This window comes from Tetrao urogallus (genome assembly GCF_951394365.1).
Source record: "Tetrao urogallus genome assembly, chromosome: 1".
Lineage (NCBI taxonomy): Eukaryota > Metazoa > Chordata > Aves > Galliformes > Phasianidae > Tetrao > Tetrao urogallus.
In genome coordinates this window covers 183,853,564-183,876,168 of record NC_136813.1, presented here as the reverse complement: position 1 = coordinate 183,876,168, position 22,605 = coordinate 183,853,564, and the positions used below count along the sequence as shown (strand labels likewise).

General features: G+C 36.3%; 1 protein-coding gene across 5 annotated transcripts in view; it reads left to right on the top strand.

Moving 5' to 3' along the window:
• Positions 1–22,605, top strand: part of CACNA2D1 (calcium voltage-gated channel auxiliary subunit alpha2delta 1) — a gene marked incomplete at both ends in the record, with an annotated part of 353,068 nt that overhangs the window by 166,733 nt on the left and 163,730 nt on the right. For all 5 annotated transcript variants that reach the window (XM_079549445.1, XM_079549444.1, XM_079549443.1 and 2 more), the window contains one exon: positions 13,858–13,917. In XM_079549445.1, coding sequence (XP_079405571.1) covers positions 13,858–13,917 — 60 coding nt within the window. The remainder of the gene's footprint in view (positions 1–13,857; positions 13,918–22,605) is intronic.

The following is a 22,605-nucleotide window of genomic DNA, read 5'->3' as shown; positions in this document are numbered from 1 at the left end:
AAAAGTTCTTATGGATCTTCTTATAGATCTTGATATATATATACGTTTGCTGAAATGCTAATATACTAATTCAGATCTTTTACTAGACTGCTGTGTGGATATACTCAATACCTATATATCTTAGGTGAATCTGACCTATCTGGATAAGAATTCCTCACATCCACTGAAAACTTTCTTCTTATAGGTCCAGGAACTGTTGCTTTACCACCTTCCAGCTATATTATGACAACACTATTATTTGATGGTAGAGAACTGATTGGGAGCGTAAAAGAGCTGAGTTTCTTACATGTTCAAAGAACAAGGAGGGATATTACAGAATCTAAACAGACTGAGGTAGAGGGCACCTTTTTAAACATTCACTGTTCAACTATTTTTCATTTTTAGGCTGTACTTACCTTAGAATCTGAAAGTTTTCTGCTGGAAAATAAGAAAATAGTAAATAGACCTGTCTAGGAGAGGAATTAAATCAATAAAAAGCATGAATTGTTTTTAAAAGTATCACATGGCAGCACTTAGAAGTAAAATTGAAACCAGTCCAATAGAGAGAAGGCTGAGAGTGCAATACCTATTTTTAGACATATTTGGGAAAGTTTAAAAGAAGCACTGTAATAATAAAGATGACTTGGATCATGATTTATTTATTTATATCAACTTATGTATTGTTATTATTATTTAAGATTAGATGAAAGGATAAAGTAGTTGTTTGGGCAGAAAAAACAGTTTCTCATAAAGGTGACAGATTTATGGGTCATTAAATCTGAAAGTGGTTATTCAGATTGGTAGGGAATTGTATGGGTAGAACAGAAAGAGGGAGAGAAGCAGCACAGAGAAAGAGAAGGAAAGAGAAGAAGCTGTGTTGCTGTATTGTTAGGTGAGGTGCTTGCAGCCAGTTCCAGATGGCTCAGCAACAAATGCAGTGGCCACTGTTCAGGCACCCAAATTGGAGCCAGTCCAGAGAGGCCACCTCTGCCAGAAGATATTTTATATTATAGGTGGCCACCAGTACAATACAACAACCAATTTGTTAGAAGTTTGCGTTAATTGACAATAGAACAAATGAAATGAAATTCCCTGAATTGGGACAGCTTTTGTTGCCTATTACAGATAGCGAAGAAAAATGAAGAGTCATCAGGCAATGGAGTTGTAGAATCCATTCAGGAAAAATACTTCAAATAAGTTTGGAAGGTCACTACTGACAAAAACTGTCGAATGATCAGTTTTTATTATTTGACCAAGAAAAGTGATGTTGTAATTGGAAGAGCTGGTTGCAAGTTAGAGTCTGGAAGTAAGTAATAAAGAGTTGAAGCAAAAGAAAGAAACTCGAAGGAATCCTGTGCATTTGGAGCCGAAGAGCACAGTGTATATTAAGTAATAACTTAAGAGCGTGAGAAGAGTACTGAGATTTTTTATTATTAAAATCATTAGAGGGTGAGGGTAAAGCCAATTTTCAAATCTTTACTTCTGAAGACTCAAGAGGTCTTCATGGCTAATTACTCCTCACTATGCTACCAGGAGCACGTAAAGCATTATATGGACTTCGGACAGATGGACTGAGGAGTCTTAGTGATGTCCTAAATCTATTTGTCTTTCTTCAACTTGCTTTACAAATGATGAATTTTAAATCTATGTGGTAATTTCTTATGCTTTTTAAAAAAGGATACGGGGGAAAATAATAATTTTTAGGCCCAGTAATAATGCCTCACTGCAATAGCTATTGGTTGCACCATCTGGCTGCTTGCAAGTTAATTTTAAGAAGGAAAGTTGACAATACAAGATTTGCACATTAATAGATCTTATAGCTAAACATTATTTTCTTACAATCCCTTTAGAGCCACTTTTGGAGACTGCTTTGAGAGATCTGTTTTTCAACAATGATGACACCCCGGTGCAAATCTAGATACAAAACCAGTTGAGGTTTTGGCCTCTTTCCAGCATCTTCATTATAACAAATATATTGCTTCTAGAAAAAGAAAAATTAAAAAACAGGATTTGTCCATAGAAGATCATATTCCTTTCCACAGTTTCCTGAGTTTTCTACAAGACTCTGTTTAAGCACTTGTTATTTTGTCTAGAATTATTTCCATTATGGAAATATTGCCTTAAAATTGCATGCAGTTTTTATGTACAATTTGTTTCTGCTGTTGCCAGCAATAACATATTTGCTTGGCTTTTACTCATTGACTGTTGATCAGATCAGTTGATTATTCAGCACCTGCCACCGGCTTCATTTTTCCCTTGAATTGCAAATACGTTAATGCATCGTCTTGCCTTGTTAAAGCCATTTGTTATTCAGCTGTTTTTTGATGTTGTTTTTAAAGTAGTTTCATTCTTCTGAATGTAGTGTTAATCAGGTGAATTCAGACTTATACTAGTTTATACGTCTGGGAATCCAGGATAATATATTTTTGTTTTCTTTACTTTATGGTTTCACCATTTAAATTCTTCATTTTATTTTAAATGAGGCTGTGTATATACTATTTCTGTAAATCCTAATGATGACTTCAGCGCTATGTCATTTTTATTACAAATCATTGATTACTTTGGACCTTATCACCTTATCATACTGTTTTTGGTTATGAATGTGTCTTAAATAAAATAATTTCCTCCTGTTCTGCAGAGGAAGTAGTGATAATGTTCACTCTTATTTGTTGAAATAATAATATTTTGTTCTTTTTTAATGTCAATAGTTACACAATTCTGAGAGAATTTAAAGCTGTTTCTAATTATGTAGCCAAAAAAGAGACTGCTGACTGGTCTCTTCAGCTGTTCCTGTATTATCCCCATTCTGCACTGCCAGCTTTCTGATTTTCTTTTAGAATCATTACATCTATATGTGTTCTGCAACACACAAAGTTTGAGTAATTCCAGAACTCACTACACATCTTCAAATGGTTGCACTCTACCTCTATGAATTGCATTAACTAGTAGAATGCTCCAATTCTAAAACAACAGGGGAAAAAGAAAAAAAAAAAAAAAGTTATTTGAATGAAGTCTTGATTATGCTCATACTGACTTTATGCACAACAACATTCTGTTAAATCTGCTTTTGGGTTCAATTATAAAGCGATGAGGCAAAATGCAACTGCAGTTTCAACCTGTGCTTAAACATAACTGGCTTCATTGGTGTTTTCCTTATAAGTGATGGAAAACTGTATCAGTGTGTTCTTGTCTTTAGTACAGATGTGTTTACTTGATGTTTTCATTTTCCTGATTTTTCCCTTGAAATTACTTGAAATTACTCAGCTGCTTGTGTATTTCAGTTGCCTCTGTCCTCATTTGGATTGTACTCAGATTTTAGTTACGCTAGATTCATCTATATGCTTTAAGCAGTTGATGTTTTTTGTTTAGTTTTGTTTCTAACTAGGAGCCTAATAAGAAGATCTTGAAGGAGCTGTGAACTGAACTGTGTCTATGTTGATGAATTTTCATCTTTAATTTAGGGAAAAAAATTACATAGGTGGCACTCTAAGAATACCTGTACTGGAGTGGATTAATTTGGCTATTTCTAAATTAAAATTGTGTAGTTCTGACTTCTCCCTGTGTGGTTAAAAACTATACATATATTACAGTTGAAGAAGCAGTGTAACAAGGCATGCCTACTCAGTGCATGTGTCATCTTCTAATCATGGCTGTGAAGTTTGTAGCTCAGCTGTGAAGCCTAAGAGTTTCCTAAGGCAGGCAGTGAACTGTAGCTGGTGGTGTTATGCAATATGTGATTTGTCAGAGCAGTTGGCAATTTCAGTCTAATGGTTTCAGCATGTGTCCTTCAAGCTTGTTTAAAAAGATAGCACTAATGTAGCTTCCATTAAAGGCATATGAATTATTAGAGTGAAAATGTAATAAGAAGCTCTAAGGATTTGAAACCTCTGTAAATGAGAGGGATAAATTGTATGCTAAGAGTAGTCTTTTACTGATTCTATAACCCACTCTAGCAAAATGTCACTGCTAGATGTCAAGGTGAATTTGACAGGCTATTTCTTACTCTCCTTTCCTGACACTTTTCCTCATGCCTTTATCTGCACTTCTCTGTCTTAGCCTCCTGTCTACTGAAACATTTTGGCAGAACCAAGCTGTCATAATATTGCACAGCTTCTCACATCTCCTGATTCCACACATCCTAGAAATGTACTCAGAGCTTGCAAACCGAACTTCCTCCTTCCCTCCCTCTTCCCATTACTGTGGAAAATGTAGAATTAACAAAGTACTGCTTCTCAACGTTCTGATGAGAATTTCCTGAGTTAATTGTTGCTACTTAGTAATAGCTGAACAGGAATATTTTGTACGCACGTTCTGCAGCATATTAAAGTTGCATGATATTTCCTCAGTGTTCGAGTAATGGATGTCAGTCTTGTGGCTCTCTGTCCTTTGTTATGATTGGATTTGTTTTGTCCAGTTCTCTGGAATGTTGTATTTTTTATAGCACAGTTCTAGATGAAAAAAAAATCTCCTCATTTAGCTTGTTATTAATCAAAGAATCATAAAATTGTTTGTTTTGGAAGTATCACCTAGTCCAACCATCTGCAATGAACAGGGCACCTGCAGCCTGATCAGGTGCTCAGAACCTCATCCAGCCTGACCATGAATGTCTCCAAGGACAGGGCTTCCACCACCTTTGTGAACAACCTGTTCCAGTGCCTCACCACCCTTACTGTAAAAAACTTCCTCCTTATATCCAATTTAAATCTTCCCCTCCCTTAGTCTGAATACATTTTCCCTTCTCTTATCACAAGAGACCCTGTTAAGGGGCCTGTCCCCTTTCTTATAGCCCTCCTTCAGGGCTACTTTAGCCACTATCAGGCCTCCCTTTCAGTAAGGAGTTAAAGGAAGATAAAATAGGAGGTGTTATTTTGAACTGTGGTCCAGAGTATAGCATCAGCTTTTTAAAAAATTGTTACTTGCTGATAGCATTACATTATCTGTAGATTTAGATCAGTAATCTATTTGAAAAGTGGCAAAGTTTACAGTGTCAGCAGACCTCTCATGTGGCCTTTCTTCTTATGAATATGAGTCATTTGTTCCTTCCTATGACATAAGAAAAACTGGCTCCAGACAATCACTGGGGAGTAGATATATCACACAAGATGTGTGCTGAATTTGTGAAATCAGTTACAAACACACTTTGTCTGTGACCTTACATGCTTGAGATGTTCTCATTAACAGACCATAGATAGGATTGTGATCATTTGGCACAACAGATGCTAGAGTGAGGGAGAGGCCATGACTCTGCAGTGTAAATACATGAAATAAAATCATGCTGGAGATGAGCAGAAAACAAACACCTACTGTCAGCCACCATAAAATAAAATTCAGACATAGAAAAGGGAAATATGGCCGTTTTTTGAATAAATGTATTCTGTCTTTGATGCTCCAGGGGCAAAAAAAAAAAAAAAAAAGGCTGTTAAACATTACATGAATCCTGTCAGCTCCTAAGTTTTCAAGCAATTGCTGGAGGATTACTTGCGCAAATGAATGAGAGCCTAACAACTTTGAAGCATAATACAGCTGGTTACATGCTGTGTAGATGCAAACACTTTATGACTTACCTCACATTTAATCAGATGAAGTCTAGAAAATATGATGCAATTACCACTTGCATTACTGTGTGCTCATTTTTACAATATGTTATTTCTCTGTCATAGATATAAAAATGTTTTAAATCAGACATAAATTATATATGCAGTAAACATGTGCTAAAAGAATTGGTATGCTCTTGTTCTCTCTTAATTTTGTCTGGTGTTCTTGCTTGTATTTAAATACTAAGGAAAATAAAGGTACTTTCACAAAATCTTCTTTTTCATTTCTTATGTTTTGTTTTAATTTTGCTGTTTCCTCATAGGTAGTTATTTGCAGCACCAAAGGGCATTCAGCTGTTCTAATTTATGTCTTATTTTCTATACTATTCTACAGATAAAATCAGCAGTTAGTTGTACTGTATCCTTGAAGAGTCAGTATTTGTAAATATTGGAGGATGATAGCTGCATGTAGAAAACTGAAAAGAAACATTATGTCACGGTTTCACAGTTCATTGCACCAGTTAGAAAAGGACTTGTATAAAACAGTCACAAGAACAATGGGCAAGAACAATACATAGTTTGATGTTTCTTAACATTTGAAAGTGGTTTGGGCAGAGAAACACCTTTAGTCATTCAATGATACCACACCTGATATCTTAGACTAAGATGGGCTTGCAAGGTAACACCAAAGATGAAGTACTAAGTAATAATATTGGGCAATCGTAATTTAAAAACTAAAAGTAAATATATAGAAAACAAAAATTCAAAGCAAACCTGAAACTGGATTTTTTTTTTACATTTCTTACTTCTCACTTGAAACTCTGCAAAGAATTGGAGTTGTACATTAGCAGCTGTCAGAGGATACTGCATTAAATAAGAAGTCTGTTGGTTATTTCAGTGACCATGGTTATATAAGTTGGTTATATAAGTGACCATGATGTATTTCTTGTGTTGTTGCTACTGTCTTGTCTGTTCCTCCATGTCTTCTTAGTGTAAGAATTTGTACTTACACATTATTTCATTGTTGGAGCCATCTTAGCAAGGCTAAAGGCTGCGTCTCTGTCAAATCTAGATCAGATTTTGTGCTGACAATAACTGTGAATGCTAACTTGTCAGGAAGGTCAGATACCAAATATATTCAGGAAAGCTACAAATCTATCCTATTAATTCCTCTCACCCTTCCTGAGTATAGAAATAAAGACAAAGAAAAATTTTATTCATTTAGTATTAATGTCTTTGCTATCTTTAGTGCTCCAAATGGCACTTTAGGACTATTGACCTTCCAATTTGGAAATATTTCTTGTAGAAATCCTCTCCTCCTTGGGCCAAAATGTGTGTTTTTTCTTAGACAATAAAGGAATGGGAAACTCATGAATAAAGTAGTTCATATTTGACCAATTCATTACCAAAGTTTACTAACAAAAAATGAAATTTGCTCCATGCAAATAATGGTAGTAGAATTCAATTAAGGATAAAGAAAATTGTTCTTCACAGAATGGCCTGGGTTGGAAGGGACCTCTGTTACACCAGTAGTTTTCCCCATTCCTCCACGTTCCTATGGTCTGCTCAGGGCTCACGCTGTCCCTGCTGTGGCCTGGCCATCTCATCACGCAGACGCCAATATGGCGTGAGGCAAAATGGCGTTTATTGCAAGTGAACAGCAGCGACTTATATACCTTACATGCTTCCTCTATGCCCCTAAAGCGTGCATGACCAATCGGGAGTCTCCTCGGCAGATAACGCCTTATAAGGCAAAGACAGAGCAAAAGACAGAGCAGGGGAGGTCCTGTCGTGTCACATCCCGAAGCCCCGTTACCGCCTACTACAACAGACCTCAAGGATCACGAATCTCCAACCCTCGCCACATGCAGGGCCACCAACCTCCACATTTAATGCTAAACCAGACTGCCCAGGGCCCCATCCAATCTGGCCTTGAACACCTCCAGGGACGGGGCTTCCACAGCTTCTCTGGGCAGCCTGTTCCAGCACCTCACCACTCTCATAGTAAAGAACTTCCCCCTGACATCCAACCTAAATCTTCCCTCCCTCAGTTTAAAACCATTTCCCCTAAAACCATTTCCCCTTGTCCTGCTGTTATCAACCCTTTCAAAGACTTGACTCCCCTCCTGTTTATAGGCTCCCTTTAGGTACTGAAAGGCTGCAATGAGGTCACCTCATAGCCTTCTTTTCTCCTGGGCTGAACAAGCCCAGCTCCCTCTGCCTGTCTTCGTAGGGGAGGTGCTCCAGCCTTCTGATCATCTTTGTGGCTCTCTTCTGGACCCCCTTCAACAGCTCTCCATCTTTTTTGTACTGAGGGCTCCAGGTCAGGACACAGTATTCCAGATGGAGCCTCACAAGAGCAGAGTAGAGAGGGGCAATCACCTCCCTGTCCCTGCTAGTCACCCCTCTTTTGATGGAGCCCAGGGTACCATTTGCATTCTGAGCTACAAGAGCACACTGCTGGCTCATGTTAAGCTTTTCATCCATCAGGACCCCCAGGTCCTTCTCTGCAGGGCTGCTCTCAAGGACCACTCCTTCCAGTCCGTATGGATGCCTGGGATTCCTCTGGCCCAAGTGCAAAACCTTGCACTTTGCTGTGTTGAACCTCATTAGATTCACCCAGGCCCACCTTTCAAGTCTATTGAGGTCCCTCTGAATGGCATCCCTTCCTTCCACTGTGTCAACCGCACCGCTCAGCTTGGTGTCATCAGGAAACTTGCTGAGGGTGCACTCAATTCTGCCATCGATGTCATTGATAAAGATGTTAAAGAGCACAAGAGTTCTTACTTGGCTTAATATAGAATGTAACAGCTAAGTAAGGTGAAAATATAATTCTTTAAACCTCAATGAGTCTGCATTAAAGTGGTAGTGAAATGTGTTAGTTTTCCACTGGCACTTCACGTACTACATCCCAGTCTGACAGACTTTTTCCTCCCATACTTCTGTCTTATAAATGAAGTGCAGTTTGTAATCATCTACAGAAGAATAGTATTTATGTTTCAGATACATGTGTGAAAACCATGTTTAACACTGCTGTTGTAGATACTACTTGTGTGTTTTACCTCATTTATACAAGAGGAGAATTGAAAACATGGATCATATTTTAAAAGTTAGGGCTTAAAGTTAATTGCAAATTTCTATATAGTTCTACTTAGGCCAGATATTGTGTATTCTCCGCATGCGTTTCTCTTATTAAAATAATCTTGAAAGCATCAGTACTTTAGAAAGCTTTGTCAGGCTATTGATGTCTAATATTTTGAAGCTTACACGTTTTCTAATAACTTAATATATCAAGGAGTAGTCAAATGTTATTTTCAAGACAAAATACTTAAAGGAGAGTAAGAAGCGCACAAGATTGATTTGTTGTACTGAATATAATTGTGATTAGGCTATTGCCTGAAAGAGTTCTTTGCTGGCTAGGAAGAGATAAAGATATGACACGTATAGAAGTAAAGGCTGGGAGATGAATAAGCTCAGGGAGTTGATCTTTTCAGATCAGATAAAGATTCTTTAGGTCTCTTTCTTCCTATGTATTGCATCAAAGGCTGTCTTTCAGAGATAGAAGCAAATGTTTGTAATCTAGGGAAATGACCTTTGAAAATGGTCGTTTCTGAGATTGACAGGCAGCTGGGTTTGGGAGTAGTTTTTGATAATCTTTTTTAATCCCTGTGAAAGTTAAAAGAAAGATGACAGGCTGACGGAGTAAATAATTCTTGCATCTTTCTGTATATTTCACAATAAATTGTTTTGCTTTCAAGGTAATGAGTATCTTTGAAAGATCTAAGGAAACCCTAGGAGCAAGTAGCTCCCGATTTCCTTCAATGTTTGTTTAAAAAATAGCAGTACTTATTGGTGAGCAGTGTCTGTCTTTCAAGGGATAATTGTTCTCTTATTAACAATCTAAGTATTCTGAAAAATACTGGACTTTGAAAACTGATATTCAGAAAATAGTAAGGTAGTAAGAAGTTTTCACTGATGGAAAAACATAAAATAGAAATACCTGTTTCATCTAGGAATGATTGTTCAATCACAGTGTTTCCAAGCACTTATCACATCAATTGCATTGGCTAAATCTAATGTCAGCTCTTTTCTTCCCATATATATAAGCACCATGTTACAGCTCTGCCAGGCATCCTCCATAAGCATAGGAATATATGCTACTGTTTGTGTTCGCACCTCTGTATTCCTGGGCATGGTTTCTCAGTTTGTTTATTATTTCAGAGATTTGAGTATTATTGAAATCACATAATCCAAGTATCCTTGTTTTCCAGCAGACTGTATAGAGCTTTCACACCTTGAAGTAAACCAGAATATTGTTGCATTTTAGTTTTGTTCCTTCACCTCTTTTTAGTGATGTTTGGTTTGTAATCCTTTCTATCTTGATGATCTTGAAGGTCTTTTCTAACCTGATCAATTCAATTCTATTTAAAAGTATGATATTAAAGACAGCTTCATTCAAGGCCAGAAAACTTTTTACAGTTGTTGCCTTTACAGCATTCATACAAGACACAGAATGAGAAATGATTGAAGCCTAATATACTATTTTGTTCTAGAATCTGTTCTGTGTATCTTTTGCCTCTAAGTTTCAGTATTTGCTATAGAAATGTATCGGAAACTGCAGTGAGCCATGGTATTGAAGAAGGTGTTCCTTTATTAAACCTTTGTGGTAATGAGAATGATAAATGGGATATGTCTGGTGTCAGCGTGCTGTTTTGTTTCCCTTCTGGTGTTCTCCAGAGACTCCTCCATCAAAATGGGGAAGACAAGACCTGACATTTGCATACCTTAAAAGCAAGCAGGCATGACTGCTTTGAGATACATGAAAAATTAGTCTCTTTGTTGCAGAAAAAGGCATAGGTAATTTGAGTTAGCTTCACCATCTACACATTTTTGACCCAGGAGTCTTGACTTCGTACTCTTTCCGTGAAACAAATCACTCCCCTTGTGGAAAGGTGAATGTCTCAGTCATTAGAGTCCATGTATAGTAGTAGAATTTTTTCTTGCATAGAAATGAAAACTTCTGAGACAATCTTAGCTTCATAAGACTTTTTCTCCTTTAAATTCTATTTCTAATACTCTTCCCTTATTAAAGATATTACTCGTTCTTTTGAAATGCACAAATTTCATATCAACTAATATTTATCTTTAATAAGAAAAAAGCAACAACAAGCCTGCCTTTTTGAAAATGATGTTATTACATGATATGTGCCCCTGTGGTAATCTGCACATAAGCATTGATAGTTATCTGCTGAAGATGAGCTAGGTAATTAGAGTACTGCAGTATACTGATCTTTGTTTTTACATACGTAACTCACATGGTTATAGAATTACAGGAGCATTCTCTTGCAGGAATATAATGTGAAAATACAATATTTGTCACCACTTTGGGATATCAAATGATTTACTCTTGTGAACACTCAATTTACAGATTTCTTCTAGTCCTGGCTAACAGGCATTATGCTGACTATTAATCATACAGCATTTATGGGAATTGTTGATGGAAAAGATGATCTGTTTCAGGGAAAATACAGAACTGATATCAAGATATATATATATATTGTCTTTGACTCAAGGAACATAGCTATTTTTTCATTAAGGTAGAAAAGCAGGGAGAGAAAGAGGGTAGAGTTAGCTGCTGCTATTTACCTGTTTCGCTTTGCTGCTGTCTGGTGAAACGTGATTTAATCAGCTTGTACTCATATAGAACAGACCAAATTTGGATGCAGAACTTGCTATATGTAGTACAGAAACGAAACATACAAAATTATTCTAGTGTATGACAATACTGTAGATAGGTGAGGTAGTGGATTTGTCCATTGAGGTCAAGGGAGAGTTAGACTGTGTCAGTGTAGTGCATTGAGTTATAATACAGTTTTTCTTTTGTAAATGTGCTGTTTGGATACCGCAGAAGGTAGTTCTAGTTAGTTGGGAGTATCTATAAGATACTATTGGCTTTGGTAGCTGAAAATCATTTGAATTGACAGTAGAACATACAGGAAGGTTCACTTATTTTTTTGTAGCAGAGCACATAATTATTTTTTTACAAGATGATTGCAAGTAAAAAAAAAAAAAAAAAAGGGAAGGGAAGGGAAGGGAAGGGAAGGGAAGGGAAGGGAAGGGAAGGGAAGGGAAGGGAAGGGAAGGGAAGGGAAGGGAAGGGAAGGGAAGGGAAGGGAAGGGAGAAGGGAAGGGAAGGGAAGGGAAGGGAAGGGAAGGGAAGGGAAGGGAAAGGGATGGGAAGGGAAGGAAGGGAAAGGAAGGGAAAGGGAAGGGAAAGGGAAGGGAAAGGGAAGGGAAGGGAAAGGAAAGGAAAGGAAAGGAAAGGAAAGGAAAGGAAAGGAAAGGAAAGGAGAGGAGAGGAGAGGAGAGGAGAGGAGAGGAGAGGAGAGGAGAGGAGAGGAGAGGAAGAGGAGAGGAGAGGAGAGGAGAGGAGAGGAGAGGAGAGGAGAGGAGAGGAGGAGAGGAGAGGAGAGAGAGGAGAGGAGAGGAGAGGAGAGGAGAGGAGAGGAGAGGGAGAGGAGAGGAGAGGAGAGGAGAGGAGAGGAGAGGAGAGGAGAGGAGAGGAGAGGAGAGGAGAGGAGAGGAGAGGAGAGGAGAGGAGAGGAGAGGAGAGGAGAGGAGAGGAGAGGAGAGGAGAGGAGAGGAGAGAGGAGAGGAGAGAGAGGAGAGGAGAGGAGAGGAGAGAGGAGAGGAGAGGAGAGGAGAGGAGAGAGAGGAGAGGAGAGGAGAGGAGAGGAGAGGAGGAGAGGAGAGGAGAGGAGAGGAGAGGAGAGGAGAGGAGAGAGAGAGAGGAGAGGAGAGGAGAGGAGAGAGGAGAGGAGAGGAGAGGAGAGGAGAGGAGAGGAGAGGAGAGGAGAGGAGAGGAGAGGAGAGGAGAGGAGAGGAGAGGAGAGGAGAGGAGAGGAGGAGAGGAGAGGAGAGGAGAGGAGAGGAGAGGAGAGGAAAGGAAAGGAAAGGAAAGGAAAGGAAAGGAAAGGAAAGGAAAGGAAAGGAAAGGAAAAGGAAAGGAAAGGAAAGGAAAGGAAAGGAAAGGAAAGGAAAGGAAAGGAAAGGAAAGGAAAGGAAAGGGTGTCAATTTTTGCTTTATGAAAGTTGTCAACTATTAGTTGTTAGATGGGTGAGATGGAGTGTCTTCATGCAGTCAGATAACAAGGTGGTTGCCCTGCTGTACTGGGGCTAAGATGAGATTGTGACAGCATCAGCTCCACCAACTGAGCTTCCATGAACTTTCTGGTCGCTTTCCTCTTGGTTATTAACAAGAATTGACAATTGACTGAACTGAAAAGGTGACTTAGACCACTAGTTCATTTTGTTTAGGAATTGATATGAATATTAAAATGATTGTTGGGCCTATGTCATCCTTACACAATAAAGAATTTTGTTGCCTCATTACCTTGTGAATACAAGAAGTCTATTCTGTTAAGAGACCATAACTAAACTTACAGTTTTATTGAGCTGCAAAGTAATATAGTTTTCAAAGTCACCTACTCAAAAATCAGGAAATAACTGAGTCCATGTAAACTGCGTTCATATAATTTCTTTCTTCCAGAATGGATGCCTGCCTCAATGCTGCAGGCACTGGGGATGCTGTCTACAACAGAACTGGAGAACAAGCATTATGCTTGGCATCTTTTCTATTCAAAGTTGTAATAAAATAGCCATGTAGAAGTGTTTTAAAAAAATTCATAATTTTTTGAGGATTGGTTTGAAGGGGAATCATCTGATTGTCTGATGTCTTTTGCTTCCTGTGGGGCTACGTATATAAACTGGTCTTCTTTCAAACTAAATTAAACTGGAAGAATGCCCTCTAGGTGCATGTTTGATACTCTCCGGTGGCAAATGTTCGTTGAGCTTTTTGGACCAGACTACATTTAATTCAAATTACCAAGCTTTTATGGGTATCTAATCATCACAGAGGATATCAGTACTTTGTATAATTGAAGATAGATAATTTATTATGAAAATCCACGATAGTGTTTTAAGATTCTAGTAAATGCTTCTGTTTGGATGGTACATTAAAATTATACATAAGGAGAAAGTATTTTTAGAAAGGTATTGGTGGATTTCAAACTTAACTAGAAATTCTTAAATAATATTGGAATGTTAAGCTACCTAATTCATGATAGCAGTGCTTAGTGTGTAAACAATACACAAAATAGAATTTTTGAAAAGCTATGTAGTACATCTTTACTCAAATATGCTTCAATTTCAATTAAGTTCAAAACATGAATATATATAATTATATATAGAAAAAAAAAGTATGATGAAGAAAATAATAAGGAAAGACTTTGCATGGTTAAGAATTTGGGAAAACTAAATTCTATGTCCTCTCTTTGGTCTTCAGCGCCTCGCTAAAGAAGCAGAGAAGTACCAAGCATCACATCAGTGGAGGGATGAGTTTGGGGTAAGTTTCATCTTGTCTCCCTTTAACTTCTTAAGAATTTTCCTCATTCTAATGTTAATTCTCTTCTTACAAACATGTTATTTATATATCCACCACAGAAGGAATAATATCTGTGAATACATATGTCAGTAACCAGTGCCTCAGTCTGGATCTGTAGAGAATGAAGTGGACTTTTCCCTTCATAATTCAGAGGGAGCTTCACAGGCCCAACTACATAGTTCTGACACACACACAAGACATATTTTTGTTTTAATACATATGGAGTAATTGCAGAGGAGATGTATCTGAGTGATTGCTAATGTTACTGAAGTTTGTGCTACTCTGAGTTCTGAAACAAAATCATAGAAATTATTTTAACAAGATGTTTTTATGTGATAGGAAGAAGTTTTGTATGAAAAAAAATGTTGTTTATGCAACTGCATTATTCAGTCAGGAGCTTTTTATTTTAAGAATCTTTTTCTATACTTTAGTAACAGCATCTCATCAATGTTCTGATACAAAAGAGACTGGTCAAATTCTAAATTATCGTCTAGAATCATTTCAGATGTGATTGAATGATTTTCAGATGTGAGTGTATGATTTTAAAATGCACAACATTAATACTTCATAAATATTCAACTAAAATTTATATGGCACTGTGTAGATATAAGCCTTCAATTTTAGGCTACGGTTTCCTACAGAGTGTCAGAGCTTTGCCACTGTTACCTCTTTCTTCAGGAATAAAAGCAGAGGGTGCTTTTATGTGATTTTGCTAACCTAGACTGTCTGCATATCCGCTGGCATCATAGAGGTACATAGTTAAGTGCACAATGCTTTTCCAGTGTGCCCTTTATGTCCCAGTGTTCCTCATACACTTGGACATAGAGTTCTTAAAAACAAGCCAAAAACACGCCGACAAAAACCTAAGGTTAAGCCAAATTCATATGAAAGTGCCTTTTTGTGAGCAAAAGGATCTGGATATGTTCTGAATTGTTTCACATATGCTCCCTGCATAGGCACAGCTTCTAATACATGGTAAAACACAGAATGTCACACGTGGGGATGCAGTAATGGAAATTCCACAATGACCTTTGCTGCTAATCTATAACTGTTCTGAGTAGGAAGCAAAATCCACAGGTTCTGTGGGCTCTCTGCAGAACAGAGTGAGGGAGGTCAGATGCTCTTTCCGATCATTTTCATTCTTATAGAACACACTGATTTTGTATCAACAATACTGTTTCTACTTTTTGTTTCTGTTTTCACCCTTTTCTTCAGTAGAAGTCAATTTCATCACAGAAGCTTCTGGTGTCATTGGAATTCACTGTCAAGGAGAGACCTCAAAGTAGTTTTGAAATGTGTTTTGATATTAATGTTATGGTACAAGAAAATACTGTGCTGAAAAACATATATATATATGTGAAAAGAAAGACATTTAGTTTTATAATAAAGTAACTGCAAACCAGAGTTGTTTTGAAATTAGCTGTGCACCATATAATATCCTTGACATTACATTATGCAATTAAATTTAAAATAAATGAATTAAGCTTCTTCTTATAATTTAATTTGCTTCATTTTTGCCAGAAGTAATTTTTCATCTCTTCTGGCCTACTTTTTAGAAAATGCCTTTTCAAATTAGTTTGCACACAGATCTTTCTGATAAATTTAATTTTCACTGTAAGTTTCATTCTCCTAATGGCTGTGATGTAATATGGAAGATACACTGTAAAACTTCCTTCATTTCTCACTGATAGCATTTCTTCTGATACCTTTGATGTCATTATGAATAGTCTGCATCATTCTCTATGAGATTTATTTCCTTTCCCAGGAATTGTTTTAGGGTGATGAAAACCCTCCCAGCAACACTGCACATAAGTAACTATAGAAATAAGTTCTTTGGTCTTCTTTGGATCTTTCTTCTTCTAGTAAGTTCATAATCATTGATATCCTTGACAGTTACATTGCAGCAAAATCATAGCCTATGGAGTTTTGAAAAGTAAACATTGTGAACATTCCTTCTAGAGAGTTATACACAGGCTGATTTCAGTGGAATAAATCCAACAGAGGAAGGGCAAAGAGGGATGTCCTTACTACAGGGCTACAAGAGATCTGACCATCGTGACTGCCACATCACTGCTTCTAACAACTTACTCTAAGTATACAATGATGAACAGACCATAACAAAAGAAGCGTGTAAGCATCTTTCAGGTTAATATCACAATTAACAAAAGTCCGTTATCATCAGAAAATGTAGCATTAAATTAATCAGTACAGGGAAAAAAATTTGAAGATCCAGATTTGATTCCATTTTTTAATTTCATGTAATAATTTCATATGAAGGCTGTCAGAATTATCTAAAGGAAAGAATTTTCTTTCAGGAAAAAAAAAAAAAAGTTAAAGCTAAAATGTTGATAGAAACACTTATCTACTGAAATCCAGTTTTCCTATTATCTGTAGTTCAATGAGAGTAGAATGTCTCTCCTTATTTCTAGTGCTGTAGTATATTGAATTGAAAGTACTTCAAGAAAGACAGTGCAGTAAATTTAAGTGTTTTTTTTTGTTTGTTTGTTTGTTTTAAATCTATTTTTAAAGGAAACTACCAACATTTAAGAATTTTTAAATTTTATTTTGACTTTATCTGAAATAAATTGTTAATCCTTATTAAAAACAAAACAAAACAAAAAAAAAACACAAAATATCTGTGAACATAGAAGTCTGATTGACAGGAATTTGAGCTTGAATCTGTGACCCAGTGACTTACTGACCAGAGAATGTCTGATTTTTAGCTAAAATAGTCACGTTAGTCTTGTACATTTTTCTAAATGCACAGATTGATATAGGGGAGGGGGTCATATTTACCTTATTTTTATCAATAAATAAATTATTTATGAGTTTAGATGAGATGCCCCTAGCAAAACAAACAAACAAACAACACAAAATGTAAAATCTAAACTGATATAAGAGCATGCACCACTGTTTTTTAGGTAGCTGACAGAAGTAATGATCATGTTTTTTGGTGTTTTACACTGATAATTTAATGCTAAAATAATTTTAGCGATTACTAATTGACTTATTAAAAAGTGAGTGATTACGAAATGATTCAAAGGGATATTAATGATGAATACTAATTAAGAATACTGAGCATTTTCTGAGTAAAAGGACGAGGAACAGTTTGCACTAATATTGTATTGTAATATGGGCTGTTGTCTGATTAAGCATGTATTCAATTAAAATATCGAACTGCAGTTTTTTTAAACAGCCTGAAAATAATACTAACATTAGAAGAGCATTAAATCTCTAGAGAATAGCTATGAAGTGTGTGAAGGCAAATCCAAAATACTTAGCTTCAGGCAAACAAAGAAATGCCATTCTTTGCTTCCTGCTCCGTCAGCCCTGCACAGTTCCCTAGCTGTACGTACAGCTGGAGAAATAAAAAACTACTTAAACATTTTTAGATTAATGCAGTTACAAATCAGAGTTACAACCCAGTATTGGTAAATGAAACAGTCTTGTCAATTTGAATTTTCTTGTGTATTGCAGAGTGAAATGATGGTGCTTTTGACACTTATGATGGTTGAAATACTTTGCTGGTGTAGAGATGCATGGAAAAAAACCTGTGCAAGTGAATTGGAAGGAGAGGAGGAGAATGTTCTATTTAATAATTGCTTTTATTCCCCAAATGGTCTTTCACGATTACATTTGATACCACATTTGATTGTGTTGCAATGGTTGGTTAACTAAAGCAATTTTGTTTCCAGTTCAGCTTCACTATTAATTTCTTACACATGTATAAACATAAGGGATATTTCATTTGTATTTTAACAAGGAGTGTCTTTTTGCATGGCCTATTAGCATCCATTTACTTTTACGAAAACTGAAATTCTTTTAGGACTTTTAGGAATTAATTATAACATTAAAATGCTACAAGAAAAAATATTTCAGCTTGCATTATCTTTTAAGTAATAATATAATTCTATATTCTTCTGTGTAAATTATTATTTTCTTAACCCTGGTATTTGTGAGACAGCATTGCTGTGATAATGAGGTACAGACCTGGCCTTAAAAGTGAGACAGTAGATCATAAAGAAAACACTTGGGGATTATGATTTTTTTAAAAAATAAACATTGGTTGCATAAAACTGAAGTGAAAAGTTGCTCACCAAAGAAATGAAAAATAAAAGGCATAACTGAGACAACAAGTCTCCAATAACAGGAGTTGATCCATTGAGGTGACCCAGAAAGTGACCTGCAGGAGCAGAGCAGCAGTAGGTCACAGGTTTCAGAACTGTCTGTAACTTTCTGGACATGGCAACAAGATTAAAATATTTCATCTTAAAAGCTTCAACTGGGGAAAGAAAAAAAAAATCTATCAATTTTCCAACTTCAGTACTGCTTCATTCTAGGAAGGCAGTTTATTAGACACGCTTTTTCTTTTGATGAGAGATGTGAGGCACTCAGAGAAGGCGACGAGCTACAGAGCAGTTTTTCTCTATTAACAGTGGAGAGAGGATGCAGCTCCCTTGGCTAGTACCTCTTGTAGTCCAGTGCATTTGTGCAGTGTGATGCTGTTTAGATTTGGTTGCAGATCTGGGTTGCGTGGAACCATTTCCCATAGGTAGCAAGCATGTGAACCTTTTCTGGCAGACTGTACTTAATAATTCTGTGAAAGTTTGAACAATGCTGAAAATGGGCAAATAGTCAAAGGTGTCTGTATCTTGACACAGTGTTCTGATCCAAGACTCAATGAAGTAAGTTTTCCATTGATTTTGATTAATTTTGGATGAAGCCTCATACTTCTAAAGCAAGTGACTCGGAAAAAAACTACACAGAGTGATTGATTTAAATTGACAGGCAGATGGTAAGGATCTTAGGGAAGATGATATGTTCTTCTCTGAAGGGCCGTGTGCCACCTTCACTTATGTGACATATAGCTTTGATTTGTGCATAATTTAAATTAAATGTGCTATATCTCACTGAATGGAAAGAAATCACCTTTCTTCTGTCAGGGATTGTTTGCACTCTGACATCTTTCTACTCAGGGAATAGAACTATGTATGTGCAATCTGAGTTGCAGAGAGAAATAGGAATGAATGATTGACTGAAACTATGATTTCAGGCACTGTTCTGATGTTTGTCTAATACTTACTGCTCACACCTTTTTGATCCAAATTTTTCAGGAGCAAGCATTTGGGGAGTTTTTCACCATCACTTTTTCAGAACTGGATATTGTATAAAATGTATAGTATTTGAAACACTCACATTACTTTCCTAAGGCTGCTAAGAAGAGATTCATCATAATTTCACTGTGGATATGTGGATGTGCCCATCCTGAAGCCTTCCTGGAGATTTGTGTCGTAGGTTTTGTAAGATGAGTGTCGATTTTGTCTTGCATTCTGTGCTCCGTCTTCCCCCACATCTTGCCTGTAAAGGTCAGATTGTTTCCACAGAGTATCACTGATGCACTCTGGTTTATGGAGGTTGCAGAGTGTCCTTCTCTGGAGATATTCAAGACTATTCTGAACACTTTTCTGTGTGACCTACTGTGGGGAAGCTGCTTTAGTAGTGGGGTTGAGCTAGATGATATCTAAAGGTTCCTTCCAACAGTTCTCTGATTATGTTTACAAATGTCAAGCAGAGTAGCTGGGTATTAGACATATGCCCAAAAGGAAAAAAATAAAAATAAAAATAAAAAATCAAACAAAAAAGTCCATCACTATCTCTTAGGTTAGCATGATTAATCATTTGAACACTTCAGCTTTGATTCTTTTATTTTTTTTTTCCTATGCAGTAGGAGTTACAAACCCAATAAAAGTTTAATAAAGAAGGTGGCAAACAGCAGCCTCACAATCGGAATCAAGATTATGTATTAGCAGCAATCTTAATTGTACAACTATAGTAGAGAGAACTTTTCAGCTGTATCATCTGGTCATTTATCATCATTTATTATACTTAATGTTCAGTGTTGAATTGTAACTTTAAAATACAAATTATTGCAAAGATCTCATCTGGGCAACAGGTTAATTTACTGGTAGAGGACCAGAGAAAAGATCTCTTAGAATGATGAGATGAAACACCTTCAATCATTGTTGAATTTTTCAAGCATTCTATTTTGTCTGAAAAAAATCATGAATTTCAAAAGGCATTTTACTTATTTACCGAGAAACTCATTAAAAAAAATTAAAAAATGCAGATGGAAGGTGGCAGGAAAGATCTGGAGAATAGAAAAAAGGTGTGATTTCTTATTGAGACACCAAATATCTGCATTAATACCTTTGTTTTGAATGATGTTTTAATGTGCTTTCTGAACAAACATCTTACTAAAAGCAGGATATCCTATTTTTCTCAGTTTATTAACAACCTGCAGGCTCTTTGGTTTACAATAGAAAGGTACATTATGTTAAGGAAAGCTTTCTACAGGATGCTGTTCTATATATTTCCTAAGAGCCTTCACTGAATTTTTAACATAGGTGAAGGTAATTATTTTCTAATTTTACATTTCACCTTCAAATTCAGTAGCTATTTTAAATTTGTGGTAAATAATTCTTAGCCTTTCTTTACTATCCTAGGTGAATTGGTAAAATAAAGTCATAAGAATTTGATTAGAAGTATGTTTTGTTTTTTCTTTGCCAAGTATTTTCACTTTAGTAATGTTAGTGTATTTTTGTCCTTGGTTTATCTTGTCATTATAGCTAGACTCTAACTAGTTCGACAATCCACAGAGCTGGAACATTAACTCTTTAACTCCCAGTGCACTACATGATATGATAATGAGGAATACTGATAACAAAAATCATAAAACCATGACAACATATTATTTCACGCTAGAAATAGAACTTTTTTTGAAATTCTGAGATGCTTTGGATTTTTATTTTTTTATATATATTTCAGATATTTATGTTTTTCTTTATTTCCATCTGTTTTTCAAATGGCAAAGGCCGAGGGGTCATGCAGGCCTTGACAGCTTACCTTGTTCCTTTTAGATACTAGGTGAGTGTCACATCTCATCTTTATAAAGAGAAAACAGTACTTGGGAGGGTGAGGTATTTAAAAATTTGGAAAAAGCATTTTCCAGGCATTATATACCTAAAATATACCAAGAGCTGATATTCCAGGAACAGTGGTGGCTTGCACTGTAGTTGTAAACAGATTTTTTTTTTTAAATATCTGTAGTATTTTGCAGTTGGAATGCAATGAAATTTTAATATTAGCTTCATTCTGAGTTGATTTTAAAATACTCTAAAAGCAATAGATAATGCTTTTATTATTAAGAGCTACATTGTCCTCAAGGGATTTGGTAATTCTTATTCTTCTGCCCTCTGTGCATAGTGTACTTCTGATTCTTCATAGAATTTAAACAAAAGGTGAAATTTTGGCCCTTTTACATCCTGAAAATAATGATGATGAGTATAAGTAATGGCAGATATTTCTGAGGGCTTGCCACAAAGCAAGAGCTATACATAGCGTGGAGAAGAGATACTGTTCAAAATGAGCAGTATGTTAACAGTATTCTATATTATGCAATGAAACAATAATAAAATTTCACCTGATTTGGCCAGAAATGTCATCTGTGTCAAGCATTTGTTTATTTTTCCCCAATTCACTTTTGCTGTCAGCGAGCAAATCAGGACTGCATAAATTCATACACACACACACACAAAAAAAGGTTGCATTGAAAGAGCGTGAGGATTTAGCAGGTCTTGACAGCTCTTGGCCAACTCTGGCTGTAATTTATGTCTTCATGGAAAATGCTATCACACTGTTTTCATTTTTCCATTTGTTAGCCCCAAATTATACTTGAACTGAATCACTGTGTATTGTAACTGTCTTGCAAATTTCAAAACTAAATAGAATATGTGACTATTCTTATCCAGGAGAGATCTTTCTTTTTAAACCTGGAGGAATAATCCCTGGTGATTAATTAATGCAGGCAGGACTCTCCCTTTAGTCCTGAGAGATTGAGAGACTTCTCAAGAGAGGAACTTCAGTTTTACATTTCTTAAGAATTTCACATGGGAATGATAAAACTGAGGAGCTTGGCTCTATTGATATTTTTCTGTGCCTGCATATAACTCTGGTGCATTCTGCCCTTAACATTTTTTATGCTTTGTGAGTGATTTTTTTTTCCCCTGCCTAAAAAGTGAAAGAAGACTATATCCACTTAAGTTTAATTTTACCCAATTTACTTTCACCAGCACTTCATTCTAGAACTTCTCTACATTTTTTGATAGGTATGCAGAAATCTTTCTGTTCCCCTGTCTTTTTCATCAAATACTCATCCTACTTTCATTCTGTAATAGTGCCTGCTCTTGTTTATTTGTTTTTGCCATGGCTATTTCCATACATCTCACTTTATTTGGCTATCTATCCACCCTGATTTTGAAAAGAAATGAGTTTCAAATAAATGTTGCCAGTACAAGAATTTTAAAATGAATTATACAAAACACAGGGGCTCAAGCCTATCTGTTAACCACAGATTCTGATAAAAATGCTAAAATTGTGTGAAATTTAATATTTTTTGGCCTAGAACAGCAGTTTTCTGTCTTTAAAATATTCTAGAAATTTACTGGAAGGTGTACAAATTTAGAACTTCTACTCTGTTGTTAAAAACACAGGCTGTTCTAACTACTGTACCTGAGCAGGGTTTGGAGAGTTATAAGAAATGGGGAAAACTAGAACATTAATTCAGGAATGGTCACTGGAGATCAGAGTTGT